This window comes from Meriones unguiculatus, chromosome 19 (assembly GCF_030254825.1).
Source record: "Meriones unguiculatus strain TT.TT164.6M chromosome 19, Bangor_MerUng_6.1, whole genome shotgun sequence".
Classification (NCBI taxonomy): domain Eukaryota; kingdom Metazoa; phylum Chordata; class Mammalia; order Rodentia; family Muridae; genus Meriones; species Meriones unguiculatus.
In genome coordinates, this window is record NC_083366.1 from 61,771,693 (window position 1) to 61,791,573 (window position 19,881).

Consider the following 19,881-nt stretch of genomic DNA (forward strand, 5'->3'; position numbering starts at 1 on the left):
TTCCAAGTTCAAGGCCATTGCGGGCTCCATAGTGAGACCCGGTATTAAAAAAAAAACAACGAAACGAAACGAAACAACAAAAAAGGGAAGGAACTATCTCACGCCCATTTATAAGAAGGGAAGTAAAATGAAAGGTTCCCAAAGAAAAGAAAAATCCCGCTCAAACAAGCAAGCCACTTAGATTTTACCAAAACATCCCAGAAAACTGCCAAACAATAAGAGGCAGCGTGAGAGCCCCGGAGACAGCGCATGCGCAGGAGCCGTTTCTCTAAGGACTGCACAGGCTGCTCAAGGCATATGCCAGCAACAAAAGGGTACAATTCAACCCCGCTCGGCATCCATACATGATGCATTTGGTCTCACAGAGTTTAAGACATCTTGGGTCAAGGGAACCAGGTGCCATCCTCCACTCTGCCTGCTGGGACGGGCTTTGCTTTAAGCCCTTCAAAGGAAAGCTGGGAAAAGTGACCACGAGCCAAGCTGTGCGAACTGCACATCCGTGTGCTGGGCAACCCCAGAAGGGGCATCTGGTAGTCTCTGGAGGGTATTAGAGCAAAATGAGTGGTTTTAATTTTGTGTCTATACAACCGAGGGATGAGAGTCAATTTCATCCAGCGGTCTCTGGCAGGTACCATCTTTCCCATGAGAGGCTATAGCACACGGACAGAACTTAGAGGCAGCAGTGGATAAGGAAGGGTATGCCTTTTCCTCCTTTCTTCTGTTAGGGATGAGGAGCCGTGGCTTTACGACCCGGTAGCAGCTCAGCATGCAGATGAGTGGCCACCGCAGCACCAGCTGGAGACGCAGTGAGTGTTTGCGTAGTGTGTGGCACAGCTGATGATCTCACACCGAGGTACCCACGTTTAGCCGGGCCTGAGACTGCCGACGCTGCCCAACACAGCAGGGAACATCAATAGCCTCCCCTTGCCCCAAGCGTCATCTCGACTTCCCCCCTGCCCCAAGCCTAGGAAGCCACAGGAGAATATAAGCAGATAAATAAAATTACATGATTCTGCCCAGGCTTCCAAACCTACAGGTTAAAAAAAAAAAGTCTTAAATTAAGGCATGACTCATAATCAAAAGTATCAGGGATAATGCTGTTTGAAATATAGTACTTTGTACGTTTCATTTTATTTTACTTCTTCGCTTGGAGACAGGAGCGCACTCAATAGCCCAGGCTGGCCTTGAACTTGTGACCTCCAGTGTGAGCAGCCCCTCCCAGCACTCTGAACGTGCAGCTTTGGAGCCATGCTGGTGAGAACAAGGTTTTGCAGGCAGAATTCTACCTTACTTGTGGTGAGTAACACAGAGGAGCCACTCTAACAGCCAAGCTGAGAGCAACCAAGTTGGAATGTATTTTGCCGGGTAGGTATCAAAAGCTACTGGCACCAGCAGGATGGGGATGAGGACAGATGATGGCGGTGGCGGGGCAGCCACAAACTGCACAGGTATCTCGGTAGCAGCAACACAAGGATGCTTTCAGACACACCCACAGCTAAGTGCACAATTACTTACGCCAAGTAAATGTAATTCCTCTAGGTAGATTAACTTCAGAATCTGGGCAATGCGCACAGACACATTAGAGAGATTTCGGTATTAGTTCATCTGACTGAACTCTACAATGACCCTCAAAGGTGCCTCTCCCCCTTTAGCTAAGGAAACCTAAGACGATGTGGAAATGAATTCAATAAAATAGGAAGAGCACTTAGGAGAAAGAAAAAAAATCACAGGTCAAGGTTGCATTCGTGCAAAACAGCATCACCGAAAGCCACATTTCATTTGTAAAGTCAGGACTCAACCACATGTATCTTAATTTCTTGGAAAGCGTTTGGAAGGCAGTCTGGGAAAAGAACTTCCAACCCACCACCAGGCAATAGGACGAAAACATTCCAGAACTTACAATCTTCTTCCCGGGTTTGCTACTGTGCTCTCCTGGCATGCTGCTGCCATTGCTTCCTGGGGGCGCAATGCAGCCAGGGTTATGTGCCTGAGGTGGAGGCATGCTCTGCAAAGGTTAAGACACACAGATGCATCACACACAAGGGACGGTCACGGCCAAAATATCTACTAAGTACATGCATGTTAGAAACGGCAACAACACTGTCATCATGTGTGAGTAGCGCGGCAGCCAATGTTACAGGTCGGAGTTAAATGACTGGTGAAGCTTGACTAGAGGATACATACGCTGTGGCAAGACACATCATTAGTTCCATAAACAAGGGGATACACGAAGGCCTGTCACGTCTTCAAAACGCACATCCAGCATCTCTTTCCGCCATCGACCAAAAGCCGTCGATGCAGAGAAGGAAAGCCGTGGCAGTAAAAATCAAAACCTGCCACGGCCCTGCATGCCTGAGAAAGAAGGCTTCTGAGAGTGGGCTCCGCGGAGCGACGTGACCCAGGCATGCTCGCATGCAGCGTCCACCACACGGCTGCGAGCCACTGCTCCCTGACTGTAGCACCGTTCCTCCCTGTTCAGCGTGGCAAGGAGAAGGCGAACATTTACCTCTTGGCTTAGGAGCGGTCTCGCTTCAAGGGCTATCCTTTTCTTATGCTCCTCTCTTACAGGCATTAGGGGTTTGAAAAACTTTGGTGGCTGAGGAGAGAATGCTTTAAAAGGGCTGACTGTTAAGGCATGAGGATTCTCTGATGGACAACCTGAGGAATACAAAAAGGACACGAGTTTACAGACAGCAGAGCGTGTTCACGGGCACACAAGAGGCCAGGCCATTACCCAATGCTGGTCCCCAGCTTAGGGACACACTGAGAAGTGAGTGACTCATGAGAGTGGCAGCCTCATGATGGAGGTATACACGGAGGAGTTCACAGCTGGATGCAAGGAGTGGGAGGGAGCAGGGACACTAGGGGCACGCCTCTGAAGGGTCTATTTGTCCCTGGTTTCTCCCTCTCCCTTGCTTCTTGAGGTGTGAAGTATTTGCTATCACAGCCCCTTCTTGCAGCAAGCCGACCCTCGATGGAAAACCTTGAAACTGTGAGCCCAAGTCAGCCTTTCTTCCTTCACACTAATTGTTCCTCAGGAGTACGTCACAGCCGTGGCAAGTGAACCCCTGCAGCCATGGGAGCCTCTGACACGGCAGCGAGTGTAGTATGTGTACATCCTCCAGTGGATGACGCAGAAGTAGGGGGAGGTTTTAAGCTGGTGAGATGGCTAAGCACGGAAAGGCGCTTGCCAGCAGACGTGACGGCCAGAGGACTGAGGACTGACTCCCTCGACTTGTCCTGTGAGCCTGATACGTGAGACACTCACGCCTCCAGCTCCCCTCACACTCATGCAGTACAAACGAAATAAATGTAACTACAGTACAATAAAACAAGAGAGAAATTCCTTGAGTTGTAGAGAATTGCCAAAGGGCTGCTCACCCAGAACGAAATGAACAAGTTAAACCTCTTTTCTTAAAAATTACTAATACATTAATTTTTATGCATATGGCTATTTTGTTTGCACGTGTGTCTGTGCACATGCCTGATGCCCAGAAAGGCCAGGGAAGGGCGTCAGAGTCCCTGTGGGTGCTTGTAATCAAACAGGTCTCCTGAAACAGAGCGAGTGCTCTTAACCTCCAAGCCATCTCTCTAGCTCCTTAATGCTTTTCGAGATCCAGCTTAAGCTGATAAATTTAGATTAATGTCTAATAAGAGAAGTTTAATAAGCAAATGAACTTCACTTATTAGACCAATTCCAGCTCAAGCTGACTCCCTACTTTTGAATGCCTGAAATCATTATAATCTTATATATATTATATCATTATATATTAAATCATTATACATTTTGATATTTATCATTGAATGTTATATTTGCTATATGTGATTTACATGCCATTCTATCTATCTATCTATCTATCTATCTATCTATCTATCCACCCATTCATCTATCCACATGTGTGTGTGTGTATAAATTTTTTTTTTTCCTTTGAGACAGGGCTTTCTCTGTGTAGCCCAGCAGACCAGGCTGGCCTCAAACTCAGAGAGCTGCCCGAGTGCTGGGACTAAAACTGTCAGCCACCATAGCTCTCACGGTTACATTTTAAAGTCAAACAGAAGCTCATTTGGTATATTCAGTGAATGAATACCATATACATTTTCTTATATGCCCCCCTTTCCACAGCCTACATGGCTCTGTGGGACTACACTGATTTCTTATCATTTGGCCTTTGTTTCCCTCTGTTCTCTTTCCAATTCTTGATTCTTGGTAGGTAAAGTAGAAGATAGAAGCTAATAGTTTTTTACATTTCTATAGGCTCCTGGTCTCCTCATTGTACTGGGAGATTATATATTTACATAATAATACTGCCACTGACCAAATTCATTTCTGTTTTCATTTATGAGCCCGTGTTAGGTATTGGAGTAAGATTTTCTTAAACATTTGAGTATTTAAACATGAGAGAGGTAAATACTCTTTTGGTTAGGAAAATTGAATGACAATCATGTGTGTCTCAAAACAAAGTCAGAACATGATGAACTGAAAAGTGTTTTGGAGAATTTTAAATTCCACACAGAAAGTATTCATTTAGGCTGGAGGGGGCCCAGGAGATGGTGTGACCCTCAGCACCACAGACACACACGCACAATTATTATCTTCGATATGTTGGACACACAGCAAAAAGAAATCCAGCAAGCGAACACGGGGCATTCTAGTTACGAGACGGTTTCTGAGCATCAGCTTAAGTGGAATTTGGCTTCATAGCCAAGTTACAAAGGAATTATCACCAAAAGCAATCTTTCCACCGTTACCTTCTTTGCTCCTGCGAGGTGAGTCCCTGGGCAATGTCCCGTAGCACGCGACATCTTGGTAACTGGAGCTGTAGTCAGACATGTCTAACTGGTTCTCAGGCCAGCCCTGCAAAGTGAAAACACAGGTCAACTGTGATGATGTCACTCTAAAAATATGTGAAAAGAAGCCCGGAGTTCTTCTCTTCTCTCTCCCCTCCCCCCTCTCTTTTTTTTTTCCTTATTTTTCATTTTTTTGAGACAGAGTCTGGCTATGCAGCCCTTGCTCACCTCAAACTCACAGAGATCCATTTACCTTTGCCGTTCAAGTGCTGGGATTAAAGGCATGTACCACTGTACCTGACTCTTGTAATTTTTGTACGTGCCCCCCTCTTTTTAAACTTTTATTACAAAACATTTCAAACATATATGATGATGATGGTTATACCATGATTAAGACAAATACCACTAAAACCAGAGTAAGAAAACATTAGCATTTTATTAATTTTAAGGTTTAATAAAATCATTACAAATAAATGAAAAAAAATTTTAGCAGCTAGGCCCTCACTCTGTAGCCCTGGCTGACCTCAAACTCAGAGAATCTGCCTGCCCCTGCCTCTGGAGTGCTGGGATTAAAGAGTGAGCAGCATGCCCTCTGTGAAGCCAGCTTTGAAAGACTAGGTAGCCCCTTCCCCTTCCCTCCCTCCTTGGAGGCAGCCGATTGCATTAATCTGGCCCTTATCTGTGTGACTGGATAATTTAAGACCAGACCAAGACACTTTTAAAGAAGACAACCCTTCCAGTCATAATCTGCCCAGATAGCAGCACAAGCTGGGATGGTCCATGGCAAACTAGATGGCCTGCTTATCTGACATAAGCCTGAGATTGTTAACCATGACAGGGGAAACTCTTCACAGGAACTCATTTTCTCTTCTCAGGAGTTGCTGCCTTCCAGGACTGAAGTTTAAGTTTCTTGAGTATATAAACAAAAATGATAGGCACAAGGGCTGGAGAGATGGCTCAGGGGTCAAAGCACTTTCGCTCTTCAGAGGATATGGGTTCTGCTCCCAGCACTCACAAACAGGCTCACAGCCACCTGTCAGCCTCCATCTAGGGAGCTCCAACGCCCTCTTCTGGCCTCTGTGGGCACTGCATGCAAACAGTGCCGAGACAGACACACACACACACACACACAGACACACACTAAAATCTTTAACACACGCATACGCCTGCACACAGAGTATGTTCTCAAGAACTCAGAAGGTGTTACATACTGGCTCACCCCATATACATACCTTATCATCTTCATCAAAGCCAGAGAGATCTGGCCGGCTAGAGGAGACCTGTGAGAGACGAACATTTTTACTAATACGATCCATAAATTTAATAGCCATCTGGGTTTTTTGTTTTTTGTTTTTTTTTTGAGAATGGGTGTCACTATGGGCTTTGCTAGCCTGGGACTTGCACAGCCTTCCGGCATCTGCCTCCTGAGTGCTGGGGTTACAGGAGTGCATCATATATACCTTTTAATTTCCTTTTTAATTTATAAATCTATCGGCATAGACGTGGCTGCAGCCTTGTGCCATCCTTCCTCTGTTCCTGTTTTCTCTCATCAGGTATCATGAATACACTCAAACTGGGGTTATTACTTTCACACATGTTTCTACAATTACATGTGGACATATGCCAATAAATAATAGTTTAATGTGCATATTTTACACTTCGTAAGTGCTGTAGCTCTATGCATGATGTTTTATATATGTAATGATTTTTGGTCCCCTTCTTCTATTCATGGCTTATCTAGGCTGCTTCTAATATATAAAAACTTTTTTCTTTCTTGGTTTTTTAAGACAGGGTTTCTCTGTGTAGCCTTGGCTGCCCTGGACTCACTCTGTAGACCAGGCTGGCCTCAAACTCCTACAGATCCCCCGGCCACTGCCTCCTGGAGTGCTGGGATTATAGCGTGTGCCACTGCACCTGGCTTTTAAAACCTTTTTTATTTAACATTCTGTGTGTGTGTGTGTGTAGATCAGAAAACAACGTGCAGGAGCTGGCATTCTTCTCCACCACGTGGGTCCTGGCATTTCAGCTTAGATGGCAAGTGCTTCTCCCTGCTGAGCTATCTCAACAAACAAACAAACAAACAACCCCAAAAATCCTCTATACAATTACTTTTTATGATTTATTTTTCTTTTATGTGCACTGGTGCATGTCTGCCTCTGTGAGGGTGCCAGGTATCCTGTAACTGAAGTTACGCTGCCCTGTGGGTGCTGGGAATGGATCCCAGGTCCTCCGGAAGGGCACCCGGTGCTCTTAACCACGGAGCCATCTCTCCAGCCCTTACGTTTCTTAACAATGGTTCTCGCTCCTTCTTTTTTTTTTTTTTGTACCGTCTAGAATTCTCACTGGCAAGGGGTGAAGAAGGCATTTTAGGGCTAGCGATTTCTGTTTAAGTACCATTCGCATTCCACAAGTGCTGGCCTAGGTGTATTTTTCTTATCAGTTAGTTGTATATATGTTTTAAGTTGAGCTATAAGCTCTTCCCTGATAAATATGTTAATTATGAGCCTGTCTTGTAAAAAAATTTCAGTTAGCTAGGCATGGCGGTACCTGGGACACCCTTAGTCCCAGGACTTAGGTGGTAAAGGCAGGTGATTTCTGTGAGTTTGCAGCTCTCCTGGGCTATATGATGGAACTCTATTTCAAAACAAAACAAACTACCCCAAAAGACAAAGCCCTGTGTGTGTGTGTGTGTGTGTGTGTGTGTGTGTGTGTGTGGAGAGAGTGCTTTCAATGTATAACTTCCGAGTCTCCCATTACCTGTTCTGTGTGTGTGTGCATGTGTGCCTGCCTATGCTCATCCACGCGGAGGGCAGAGTTGCACTGTCTTTTTCTATTGCTCTCAACATCTCACTTTTTCGAGGCTGGGTCTTTAGCTGGGCTCTCGCGTTGCCGTCTGCGGCTGGCCTGGCTGGCCCACACGCTCTCGGGACCACCTGTGTCTGCACTCCATCCCTGGGCTTGCAAGAACACACCACCACACCTGGCCTTTCTACTGTCCCCAGGTTTGTGCAGCGGGACTTTACACATCAACCTGTGGGTCGCGACCCCTTGGGGGCGGGGGCGGGCAGGGGTTGAGCAGCCCTTTAGCAGGTATCAGATATCCTGCAGGCCAGATAGTCACATCGTGAGTCATGACTGTAGCCAGATTACAGGTGCGCGGTAGCAACGAAAATAATTTTGTGGCTGGGGGTGGGGGTAGGGTGGTCTCCATAACATGAGACGCCGTGTGAAAGGGTCGCGGCACTAGGAAGGTTGGGAACCGCTCTCTAAGGCACCCCCCTCGATCCGTCTAATGCTTGCGCTGAGGGTCAGAAGAGAGCAGCACAGCAGTGGGCGTGGCCACTTGCTCTGTGGCCTGGACGGAGAGTGGAGGGTAGGAGGCCCCAGGCTTCCCTCCCTCTGCTGGCCCCGGAGAGAGATGGCGGAGGCCTGGATGTGCCCGAGCTTCCCGCCGCTGCAGGCCTGAGAACGACCATCGGTCCAGGCGGATCCCCACGGGCACTGTCTGCGGCACCCCGGGCCAGAAAGGCAGGGCAGCACTTCGGGGGGCCCCTGCGGTCCGTGTGCCCGCCCCCACCTCACGTGGGCCCGCTCCCCACCCCCACTTCCCGGAAGGAGTCACACGGGCCGGCGGCGTGTACTCACGTTGTGAACGTTCGGCGTGCTGAGGCTCCTGCGAATGTGCCGGCTTTTGGTGGAGAGAGCCTCCTTGACCGTGACGGCCTGTGAACACAGAGATGACGGCTTTGACTGCCTTGTCCGGGTATAAACCCACCGTGGGTTCATTTCAGAAGATTCGGAAAACTGAACGGTAAAATCTCACTATGCAGCCAAAGATGGCCGAACCTGTGAGCCCCCGGCCTCCACCTCACAAAGGCTGGGATTACAAGTGCACACCGGCACCGCGCCGGGTTTAAGCAGTTCTGGAGTTCAAACCCGGTGTCCATGCTTCCTTGGCAAGCTCTCCACCAACTCCGAGTGCATGAGTGCATGATCTCAGAGCACGTGTCACACCCGCCATCGACTGGCACTGCATGGCCTCATACCACTGCCTCGCGGTGGAACTTCCGCCCTCAAGCTCTTCTTTGAAAAAAATGAATCACGACAGCACTCACAAGCAGCGGTAATCTTGACCCACAAAGCCAGATTAGGTACTTAAATTATCTTACACATCTGTAATCCGGGCTCGTGAGAGGCAGGGGCAGGAGGACAGCCGCAAACCTGAGACCAGACCAGTGTATATATAGAGTTCTAAGCCAGGTAGGCCTCCTGGGCAATATATAATATCAAAATAAACAAGTACAGGCACACACAAAACATATATACACACACATATGCAAACACACATCACACACACATATACATCACACAAACACATCAAACAAATACACCCAAACACGTGGAAAATACACAATACACATATACCACATACCACATACAAACATACAATATACACACAGAGCACACACCACACAGAACACACACACGAGTAACACACAAATATACACATACTACATAACACACACAAACACATGCATACACACCACCCACATGTAAAATACACACAAGACTCATACACACCACATATAACACACACCACACATACAACACGCAACATACACACACATACAATACCTAACACATGTATATGTACAACACATAACACGCAAACACACACACTTTTGAACTAATCCATTTTCTTACAGCCTGACTGCGGTTTCCCCTCCCTCCTCCCCTCCTGGTCCTCCCCCTCCCCTCCCCTTCTCTTCAGAATGGGGGAGGCCTCCTATGGCTGTCAACCAGCCCTGGCACATCACCTGGCACTAAGACCAGGCGCATCCTCTCCTGCTGACGCGGGACGAGGCAGCCCAGTGAGAGGAAAGGGCCAGCCTGGACCCACAGGGGCTCACAGAGACTCAACTGCCAAGCGGGGACATGTGTGGGACTGACCTAGGCCCTTGGCACATATGTTCCAGTCGTGTAGCCGAGCCTTCACGCGGGAGTCCTCACAGCGGGAGCAGGGCCGTCTCTGACACACTTACACCCTCGGCAGCTCCCTTCCCTAAGGAGATGGCTGCTGAGCCTCCCCCCACCCCGGGGCGAACTCTGAGGGGTGCTCACGTCGGGGCTGCCTGGGCGGCCACTCACCTGCCTGAGCCGCTCCAGGCTCAGGATGTTCTCCACCTGCAGCACGCCCCGCGTGTACTTCTCGATGTACGTCTCGCCGTCCAGGGTGCCCTCGTTCTCACTCCGCGCCGCCAGGAGGGCCAGCGTTTCCCGGTCCTCAATCTCCTCGGTCGCCTGCGGGCACAGACGGGGGCCACTGTTCTGTGAAGGGCGCTTTGCTCGTGCTGCTGTGGCTCTCAAAGCACACGGAACGCGCCCCTGACGCCCTCGCATCCTGACATGGTGAGAAGCAGGAAGCGTTACCTTTGGTATGTTGGACACTATCTCATAGGTCACGCCGCAAGAGTAACAGACGTTTATCAGTGATATTCTTCTCTTCAAACTCTGGGTGAAACTCTGGCAGAAAAGGGAAGGAAAGCTGGAGTAAGCTGCCTGACAAAGCTAAGACAGATGCTTCATACTCTGCAAGGTGAAAAAGTAACGTAAGTGCTTCAAGTAGTACAGACATGAAGAAAGAAGAAAGAAGGAAAGGAAAGAAAACCCTGAACCTAAAAAAGCAGGCCATGGTGGTTCACATCTAAAATCCCAGTACATGGGAGGCTGAGGCAGGGGGATTCTTTGTCAGTTTCAAAGCTAGTCTGAGCAACACAGTGAGTATAATGGGTTTGAGGCCAGCCTGGGTTACTGAATGAGAGCCTGTCTCAAAGCAACTAACTAAATAAAACAAGAAAAGAAAAAGCAAAGAGCAGAAAACAACAAAATTAAAACAAACATTAAATCTAAAATTCCTGTCTCGAGGGCTGGGCAAGATGGCTCTGAGGAAAAAGGTCTCCATGCCTGAGACGTCAGTTGGATTCCCAGGACCCACACTGTGGATGAGTGTACTGATTTCTATAAGCCCCACGGATGCTTTGTAGCACGCAAGTGCAGACACACACTGAATAAATATATAAATGTAATAAAACTCTCTTTCAGAGCATCTTGTCTCAGCCCGGCGTGGTGCTGCACACCCAGCACTCAGGAGGCAGAGACAGGAGCGTCTCCGTGAGCCAGGGTTACAGAGCGAGCTCCAGCCAAGGCTACACAGTGAGACCACGAAAAGCAAAAGCCCAGCTGTGAACTGGGGGTGTGCTGTGTGTGTGGCACAGGGGCAGAGACGTTGCCTCCGCAGGGGGCTGTGATTTTTGTCTGCTTCTCCTTGGGCTAACTGCCCTTCGTCTCTCCAGCGTTCACGCAGCTTTCCTAGGACAATCTGAGGAGCACAGGGAGGCCAGTTTCACTGCAAGGCAGTCGGCGTCTCTGTCACTAACACGGGCTTCCTGTATCAGCGGTTACTAACGTAGTTAGCTACAGCTACTGCCTGCAAGAATGAAAAGTTTGTTCCCCCAACCCCAAAAAGGTTTATTTGTCTGCATGTGGGTATGAGCATGTGTGTGGAGGTACCCAAGGAGGACAGAAAAGGGCACTGGATTGGATCTCCTGGAGCTGGAGTTACAGTTCAGTGCAAATCACGCGACTCGGGTGCTGGGAACCAAACTCAAATTTGCTAGATGGACAGCAAGATGCTCTTAAGAGCCCAGCCACGTATCCAGCCCCAAAGATTACGGATATCCTAAGCAGCAGCCGTGCTGAGGTTAATGAGTTTGGGGCTAACATTCCTTCTGTGGTCTTCACCGGGCCATCACGGTTACATGGACACGCTACGGCCAGCCGGTCCCGTCACTACCTGCTTGTTATAAACATTGGCTGCAATCCGCTTCCTCAGCACCAACTCCATAGCCGCCGGGTGGCTCAGCTGGACGGTGGCCTTCACTATCAGGTAGATCCTCTCATTCTGTGGGGTGACCCGATTCAAGTGAACAGAATCGTGCACGGAGGAGTCCCAGGCGGCTGTGGCTGAAACCTGGGGGCAGCGGGGTGCGGGGCGACAGAAGCAAGAGGTCCCGGAGAGAGAAAAGTCAGTGCTACTTGCAGTCATCAACTGGATTTCTTGCCTCGGCTGTTGGGAGTGGCGACACAGGAGGCATTTTGTTCAATCCCCGCCCCTCCCCCAGAGAGCCCTGGGGGTGGGGGGTGGTGAATTACCTCGTCTTCACCATGCTTTATGATGGGCAGGTAGAAAAACTGGCTGCCGTGCTCCTTGGGCAGGATGGAGTTCACACCCGACGCGTGGGGGCCCACCAGCTGCTCGTTGGCGCTGAGGTCGTCCGCTGACCAAGGTCAAAGCACGAGGTAAAAACAGGGCAAAGGAAGTCAGCTTTTAAGCAAACAGTAACCTTTTAAGACATGCCTTTTAAGGGGCTGGAGAGATGGCTCGGAGGTTAAGAGCACCGGCTGCTGGGTTCAATTCCCGGCAACCACGTGGCGGCTCGCAACCGTCTCTAATGAGATCTGGTGCCCTCTATTGGCATGCAGGTGCACACGCAGGCAGAGCACTGTGTACATACTTTTCCACTTTCTATTTATTATATTTTTTTATTAATCAAAAAAGTCAGCCTCAAAAAGTAATGGGTTTCGTAACGGCATTTTCTCCTGTGATCCCTCTTGTTGGTTTCCTTCTCTCTCCTGCTGTCAGGTCACATATGTAGGCCATGACCCTCTCTTTCTCTTGCTACCTTGAGCTCTCTCCTCTTTCTATGATCCTCTTTCTACCCAATGGACCCGCACTTCTGTTACCTCACATAAGATTTTTTAAAACTTAACGGTTCAGGGACTGAATCCAAGAACTTCTGCAAGCTCTACCGCCTAGCTCCCAAATACACCTCTGGTGGATGGAGTAAGGTACTCGTATTTTGGTTGATTGTTTTATTCCTTCTCCTACAATTGAAATAGATACTCAAAGACTCGCACTAGCAATTACTGTTTCAAAATACAACGATAGTGTAGTTAAAGAGGTGCCTTGCAAGCTTCCTGTAGGAGAGAGTGACTGTCTTCCACCCGTTGTCCTAGTGCCCTCTTACTACCCAAATACTTTCCCTAAACATGTTGCAGATTTCTTTCTAGTTTCAAACATTAGGGTTGTCCTACTTAAACTCACACTAAGTTAATCAATCAATTTATTTATTTATTTATTGAGACAAGGTATATTTAGCCCTGGCTGCCTCGGGACAAACTATGCAGACCAGGCTGAACTAAAACGAGCCTCTGCCTCGTGAGTGCTGGAACTAAAAGTGTGTGCTATCGTGTCTGCTTTGTTTCCTGTCTATGGGGTCTATGAAAAGTTCATAATAAGGGATTTTGCTTTTAAAGCACATTATGTGTCACGCTCAGGAACAAGTTACTCTTTTCAGTCTGGGAGGCTGAGCCATACCAAACAAGTACTCCACCACTAAGCTATATACCCAGCCCACTTCATTAAGTTTATTATCTATGTGAGGGCCTGTGTCTAAGTGCACATGTGTGTGTGTGGGGGGGGTGTCAGAGGACAGCACTTAGGACTCAGTTCTCTCCTTCTATCACGCGACACCTAGGGACAAACTCCAGGAGTCGGGTTCCCATGCCTGCGCCTCTCACGCCTGTGCCTCTGCCTGCTGAGCTCTACTGGACCTCGCCCCACACATGCACACAGCACTTTTGATTTTTGAGGCAGCCTCTAACTCGGGTACCCTGGCTGGCCCTGAAGTTGTATCTTCCTGTCTCAGCTTCCCATGTAGCTTGGAGGATGCCAGGCCCAAAAAACCTACTGGGTGGTGGTACAGAGAAGTCTGAACTACGTATGCTGGGCCAGCTCTCCATCACTGACCTATAGCCTCAGCTACAGAACAACTGTTGGTGCAAGGTGACAGCAGGGTCATTTATGGTACCCGAGCTGCTGGAGGGTGAGGGCTGACGGCACTAGTCAGACAATGGACCCTCAGCCTTGCCAAACCTGACACAGAACCTCCAGGGCCTCTGCTTTTGCAGGTTATGTCAGTCATTAATCTCTCAGAGCACACGTTTTGTGTTCTTATTTGCAGTTTTCAATGTCCTGAGGTTAGACACCCCATCTCTCCTCCAGTGACCTCATCCTGTGCTTGTGCTTTCGACCAGAGCCAAACTGTTACCTAGAGTGCCTTACCAGGAATTACCAAAGAGATTTACACATCAAAACAACGCAAGTCTGAGGAGACAATGGTCTTAGTTTGATGCTGCTGGGACAGGTAGGTGCCGACTCACCATTCAGATCCAGGAAGAGAACTGGAATGTGTGTTTCCATCCCAGGAGGTGGGACCCTAAAGTCAACAGCAAAATTTAATCATAAGAACATGTGGGTTTTATAGTTTGTTAATTAATAAAGCACCGCAGAGCCACGGGAAAAAAAAGAGGCTCATATGGGGTTGTGGAACCTACATATTTCTTTCTTTCTTTTTAGATTTATTTATTTATTATGTATACAGCATGTATACACATGTGCCTGCAGGCTAGAAGAGGGCACCAGATCTCACTATCGATGGTTATGAGGTACCATGTGGTTGCTGGGAAGAGAACTCAGGACCTTTGGAAGAGCAGCCAGTGCTCTTAACCTCTGAGCTGTCTCTCCAGCCCCCTCACATTTCCTGTGTATACCTCTCTCTGTGTGTGAGGGGCCCACGCACCATGGCAGAGGACAACTTGCCGCATCAATTCTCTCCTTCTACCATGGGAGACCAGGGGTTAAACTCAGCTTGTCAGGCTTGACAGCAGAGGCCACTAAGCTGTCTCTCCAGTAAACTATGCTATAAAAACATGCCATTTTTTTTAATGCCCATGTTGCCACAAGTCATGGGAATTATTGTGACATATAAAAGAACTGCCAGTCATATGCATTACACATGATTAACTAAAACAAAGATTACTTGAAGCCTTTCAAAAAAAAAAAAACAAAAACAAACAAAAAAACAACAAAAAACAAAAAACAGCTCAAAGGGCTAAAGAGACAGCTCAACAGCTAAGCATTCTTGCTCTAGGTCCTCTTTCACAGGACTCAGGCTTAGTTCCCAGTATTCCATTGGGACTCACAACTCTCCATAGCGCTAGTTCCAGGAGGTCTGATACCCTCTGCTGGCCTCTTCAAGCACCAGACACACGTGTGGTGCACATAATGTACACGTAGGCAAAACATTCACATGCCTAAGAATAAAAAAATAAACAATAGCACAGAGGCTGTTTCTGAAGAGCAGGCCAAGTACTGGCTGGGTGCTCAGGTCACTGACTGATCACATCATGATTCAGTGTTCACTCTACACCAGGGGCTCTCAACCTGTGAATCACGCCCCCCACGGCAAACCTCCATCTCCAACAATATTTACATCAGGATTAACAACGGTAGCAAAATCACAGTTGGGAAGTAGCAAAGAAAAGATTTTTCTGGTTGGGGGTCACCACAACATGAGGAGCTGTGTTGAAGGGTCGTGGCATCAGGAAGACTGAGAACCACGGCCCCATACCAAATTAACACTGGCCAAATTAAGCACATGCCAGGGCAAGTAAGATCTACTTCCTGTGTTCCTCCTGTATATTTTGAAACCCTCATCTCAGGAGAAAGCAGGATCCAAGCTGCTTATTCAGAGGAAGGGGGGAATGTAGCCTTTCACTCCTAGTCAGGGAAGATGCTGGCTGTGACAGGAACGTTATCATCAGAGGACAGAGTGCTGGAGATGGGTGGCTCTTCCCTTAGCTGCAGCTGTTGATCCAGGAAAGCCACCGCACGGCTTGACACGGGCAATGCTCAGCACCCTGCTGGAGCTGCGCAGAGAAGGGTGGCCTTACCAGTCAGCAGGTGCCCCCGGGATCCCACTGCCAGGGGCCGGCACCAGCACTGCATTCCTCTCCTCCGTCAGCCCCACCCACTGTTCCACCAGCCTGGCTTCCCGCTCAATGTCATCTTCTGTTTTCTCTGTAGAATGACAGGAGGACGAGAGTGACAGCAGAAGAGAAGGGACAACTGCTAAGACACAACACATCCACACCATTTATATGTCTGCCACGTGCCAGAGCGGGAGCTGCGGGTCTCGAGACCGGGCACGAACACTCAGACTGGGGCAGGACGTGACACCAGCTTCAGGTAGCAGAGGCTGGAAGAAATAGGCAGAGCGGGGGACAGGAAGATGGGGATTGGATTGTGGGCGCTGTATCTACAGAAAGGTTAGGAGGACACACTGTGTCTGCTTCCCACACTTGTTAGAATGACCCAGTTCATTAACGGGCACGATGTGGCTTCTAGAAACAACAAGCCACGCTACAAAGAGAAGATTCAGCAGTTTTCTATACCTCCCTCTGTAAAACTTTTATTTGCTTTCATGTTCATTGTGAAAAGGATTCTACTGGCTAAATTTTTAAATCTTCATGCTCCTAACTCAGTTCTGGGGTTCCCTAGGTAAACTTGTTGCATTTTCACCAGTGGATGGCGAGGCACACTGGGCTATGATGGTTTACCCGGGAGAATTCTGTTGCTTGGAAATGGCGCAGCCCCACATGTACAGGTAGAGGATAAAGAACCCTGAATGACCACGAAGTTAAATCGAGGTGTTTGATCATCTATCTATCTATCTATCTATCTATCTATCTATCTATCTATCTATCTCCCTACCTATCATCTATCTATTTATCTCCCTACCTACCTATCTTCTGTCTCTCTCTCTATATGTCTATCTTAGGCAGGTGCTTCCTTATCACCATGCAGACCACGCTTACCTGCGCTTGCAGACATAACCCTGCTTCTCTCTCAAAAGCTCCGATTAAAGGCATGGGCCACGGCACATGGATTATTATTAGTTTTTAACTTCTTTGTCACTGTACAACATTGAAAAAAAAAAGCTGTGCCGGGAAGAGTTTAATCCCAGGCACAATTTTTTTTTTTTAACATTTATTTATTTTGTGTGGGGAACGGGACAAACACACCGCAGCACATGCGGACACAAGAGGACGGCTTGTGAGAGTCGGGTCTGTCCTACTGTGCAGGCTCTGGAGACTGACCTTGTGCCGCCAGGTTTGGTGGCAAGTGCCTTTGTCTACTGAGCCATCTCGGGAACCCCACCACGTACCTTTCTTGTTGCTGACTTTTTTAATCTGCTCGTCTAAGTACTCCCGTCGCTTAATGAGTGCATCTGACCATCGCTCTCTTACACAATTCAAGTCTTCTTCCTGACAACAAGAGAGGGAAGATTTTCTTTCTCTATAGAATGTGTAGACAATGATTCGTTTGCGTAAAAAAAAAAAAAGTGTTTAGATTGGTGAGCTTTTCATTAGGAAAGGCCATTGAACATCACAGTGATTAATTAATATGTGAGAAAGCAGAAGTCATAGAATGCTCCATGCTAATCAAGGATGCTGGTACCCAGAAATCAGAGCCCCTGGATCTTCAGGAGGACAGTTACAGTGAAAAGCAAGACAAGCTCGAAGGATGCTAGAACAGGCCGAGTCCTGTGCTGTATGTGTGTGCACCCACGTCTGTGTGTATTTACACGGTGTTGATTCATTGGAAGATGTGTGCCTTCAAGCAGAAGGGTACCATGAGCAACGCTCAAAGCACAAGCATCAAATGGTAGAGAGAATGGCAGGCATTTGTGTAGTTCATAGTTCAATGGCCTTCTTACTGATACGTGCCTTTTCTGAAATTCAAACAGGTCAGTAGAAAACTTTCTGAACTTGCTGCAAAGATTTTACAGCCAACCGCCACCAGAGGATGACCAAATATCCCCCATGCAAAAGCTCCACATGCAGTCGGCCATGCTCGGAGAAACCCCGGAAGCGGCTGCTGGAGGCCACTGGGAACATGGCAGGAAGCACCCCCAAAGCCGTGAGACGTTAGCTGGTGGCACAGCTGAGCCCTAAGACAAGGCTGACCTCCCCACGAGGTCTTTGTTCACTTTCATCCTTTCTTAGTAAAATCATGAGTAGGGAAAGGAAGATCCAGCCATTCTATCCCAGATGCTCCTTGGCCCATTTCTAACGAGGACGACCTGATGCTACGAGTAGACAGAGGGAACCCTGAAGCTTTCCCTACAGCCTTTCCACAGCTGACGGACAGGAAGTCTCCCTGAGAACCCATCCTGTCAACCCGGGAAAGTGGGAGAGCAGTACAGAGACTGGGAAAATCATGGCTGAAACTTTCATCCCGGCTGACTGATTTGACCAGGACCCTACCACCATCCCCGGCTGTCAGGCTGGTTGAGGCTAAGTGGGTATGTGTGTCATACCTGCTCATCCCTCTCCCCTCACTCCCGTTTCCCACAAGAGAAAGCTGCTATTTAAATTCTCAACGTGATGAACTAAGCTTTACCCTGATAAGGTGGGGAACTGGTTAAATAAAACAAAACAAAGGTCTGTGCTCAGTCTCCAAGCTTCTTGCCCTATGCGAGTGTTTTTCTTTTTAAAAGTCAAACGGCATGTAGAGGAATGTTACTCTTCCAGAACTGAGAGGCAAAGCGCAGCTTAGTGGAGGAAAGGTGAGAGTGGTCTAGAAGACTGTGGATGGACGGCCGCGTGCCTTATGGTCATCCTAATACGGCCATCGTGGTCCCTCTCGGCCACACTACACTAGCTGGTCCCTGGAGCCCGCACAGTGAACAAGGCAAGGTCTGCTTACAGATTTAGAACGGACAGGAAAAAAAAATAGAGAGAAATAATACTGTGTCCTTGATCACATACAAAGCAAATCAGAGCCGGGAGAAACTGCTCACTCTCACTCTGGCCCCGTCCCCCCTTCCCCCGGCCTCTGCTTGCGAAGGCTGGCGATTAGCAAGAGCTGTGCCCCATGCACAGGATTCAGCAGCGGCAATACCTGATAACTATCCATATCATCGCCATCCTCCTCCTCTCTCTGGTGGGGAGAAAATAAACATAAAGGCCATGCATTTTGTTGTCTCAAATAGCACACAGGGAAAATATTGAACACATGCTACAATGGATGCCTCACGCAGCATTTCACTCAACCCCAAAAGGTTAGGGAGGATCGAATTCGTCTCTGTGTGTGTGCGTGTGTGTGTGTGTGTGTGTGTGTGAATGAGAGAAGACAACACTTGAAAATCATTTCTCTCCCTCTACCATGGGGGTTCCAAGGTTGTCAGGCTTGGAGGCAAATGCTTTTCCCACTGAGTCATTTAAACACCCCAAGAATTTTTTTTTTTTTTTTAAATAAGGAAAACAAATATTTTAAAGGAGAATTTTCTTAGAAAAGGATTGGAAGCAACATCCCTGGACCAGGCTTTGTGCTACCATCCCTGGTGACATGTTTTCTGGGTAGGCTGTCTGAGGTTTGGGATGACTTTAGCAAGATGGAAAGGGTAACCTACAAAGGACTTAAAAGAGTCTCTTTTCACTGAGACCCTGAAGGATGAAACAATCCAAGGTTCACACAGTCGGCGGCTGCTCAGGACAGAAGCTGGGACTCTAACCCCAGCAGCCACTCTTTGGAGTTGCCTCAGGAATGCCTGGGGCCCAAGGCTAAGGGCACAGAAGGTTTTGTGCTGGCTACTGGAAGCCGAGCCCCTGGAATGCACCGGTTATCAGTGTCCCGCTGTGGGAGGAGCGCAACTGCCCCAAAAGCAAGGCTGCATTTTACAGTAATTACACAAAGTAACAATTTGGTAAAAGACATTAGGTTGGACAAAGAACAGCTCTGTAAACAAGAGCTTGGGTAGAGACAATGTTTCTTAGAAAGGAGACTATAGAAACAGCACCAAGGCTGCTGCCACCACAGCCACTTTAGAGACTGGGTCACACTACGCAGCCCTGGTTGGACTGGAACTCACATGTAGACCAGGCTGGCTTTGAACCTAAGTGGTTCTCCTAACTCTGTCTCCCAAATTCTGGGACTATAGAGACGCTCCACTTGCACAGTCAATTTTTTTTTTTCTTCTGGTTTTTCAAGCCAGGGTTTCTCTGTGTAGTCTTGGCTGTCCTAGACTGGCTTTGTAGACCAGGCTGGCCTCGAACTCACAGAGATCCGCCTGCCTCTGCCTCCCTGAGTACACCACCACATCCAGCCCAGCAAAATCTTTTATTTAA

The 19,881-nt window shown here is 48.2% G+C and overlaps 1 protein-coding gene across 2 annotated transcripts in view; it reads right to left on the reverse strand.

Moving 5' to 3' along the window:
- The window catches only part of Kif13a (kinesin family member 13A), a 169,116-nt gene that overhangs the window by 9,630 nt on the left and 139,605 nt on the right, over nt 1–19,881 (reverse strand). Inside the window, exons 26-38 of one of the 2 annotated variants that reach the window (XM_021642823.2) lie at nt 18,656–18,694; nt 16,917–17,016; nt 15,643–15,769; nt 14,071–14,126; nt 12,001–12,125; nt 11,642–11,818; nt 10,219–10,311; nt 9,937–10,089; nt 8,434–8,511; nt 6,021–6,068; nt 4,750–4,855; nt 2,507–2,658; nt 1,901–2,005 (exon numbers count right to left, since the gene is read on the reverse strand). In XM_021642823.2, the coding sequence (XP_021498498.1) occupies nt 1,901–2,005; nt 2,507–2,658; nt 4,750–4,855; nt 6,021–6,068; nt 8,434–8,511; nt 9,937–10,089; nt 10,219–10,311; nt 11,642–11,818; nt 12,001–12,125; nt 14,071–14,126; nt 15,643–15,769; nt 16,917–17,016; nt 18,656–18,694 (1,359 nt within the window). The remainder of the gene's footprint in view (nt 1–1,900; nt 2,006–2,506; nt 2,659–4,749; nt 4,856–6,020; nt 6,069–8,433; nt 8,512–9,936; nt 10,090–10,218; nt 10,312–11,641; nt 11,819–12,000; nt 12,126–14,070; nt 14,127–15,642; nt 15,770–16,916; nt 17,017–18,655; nt 18,695–19,881) is intronic. The other variant, XM_021642828.2, reaches the window with a different exon arrangement.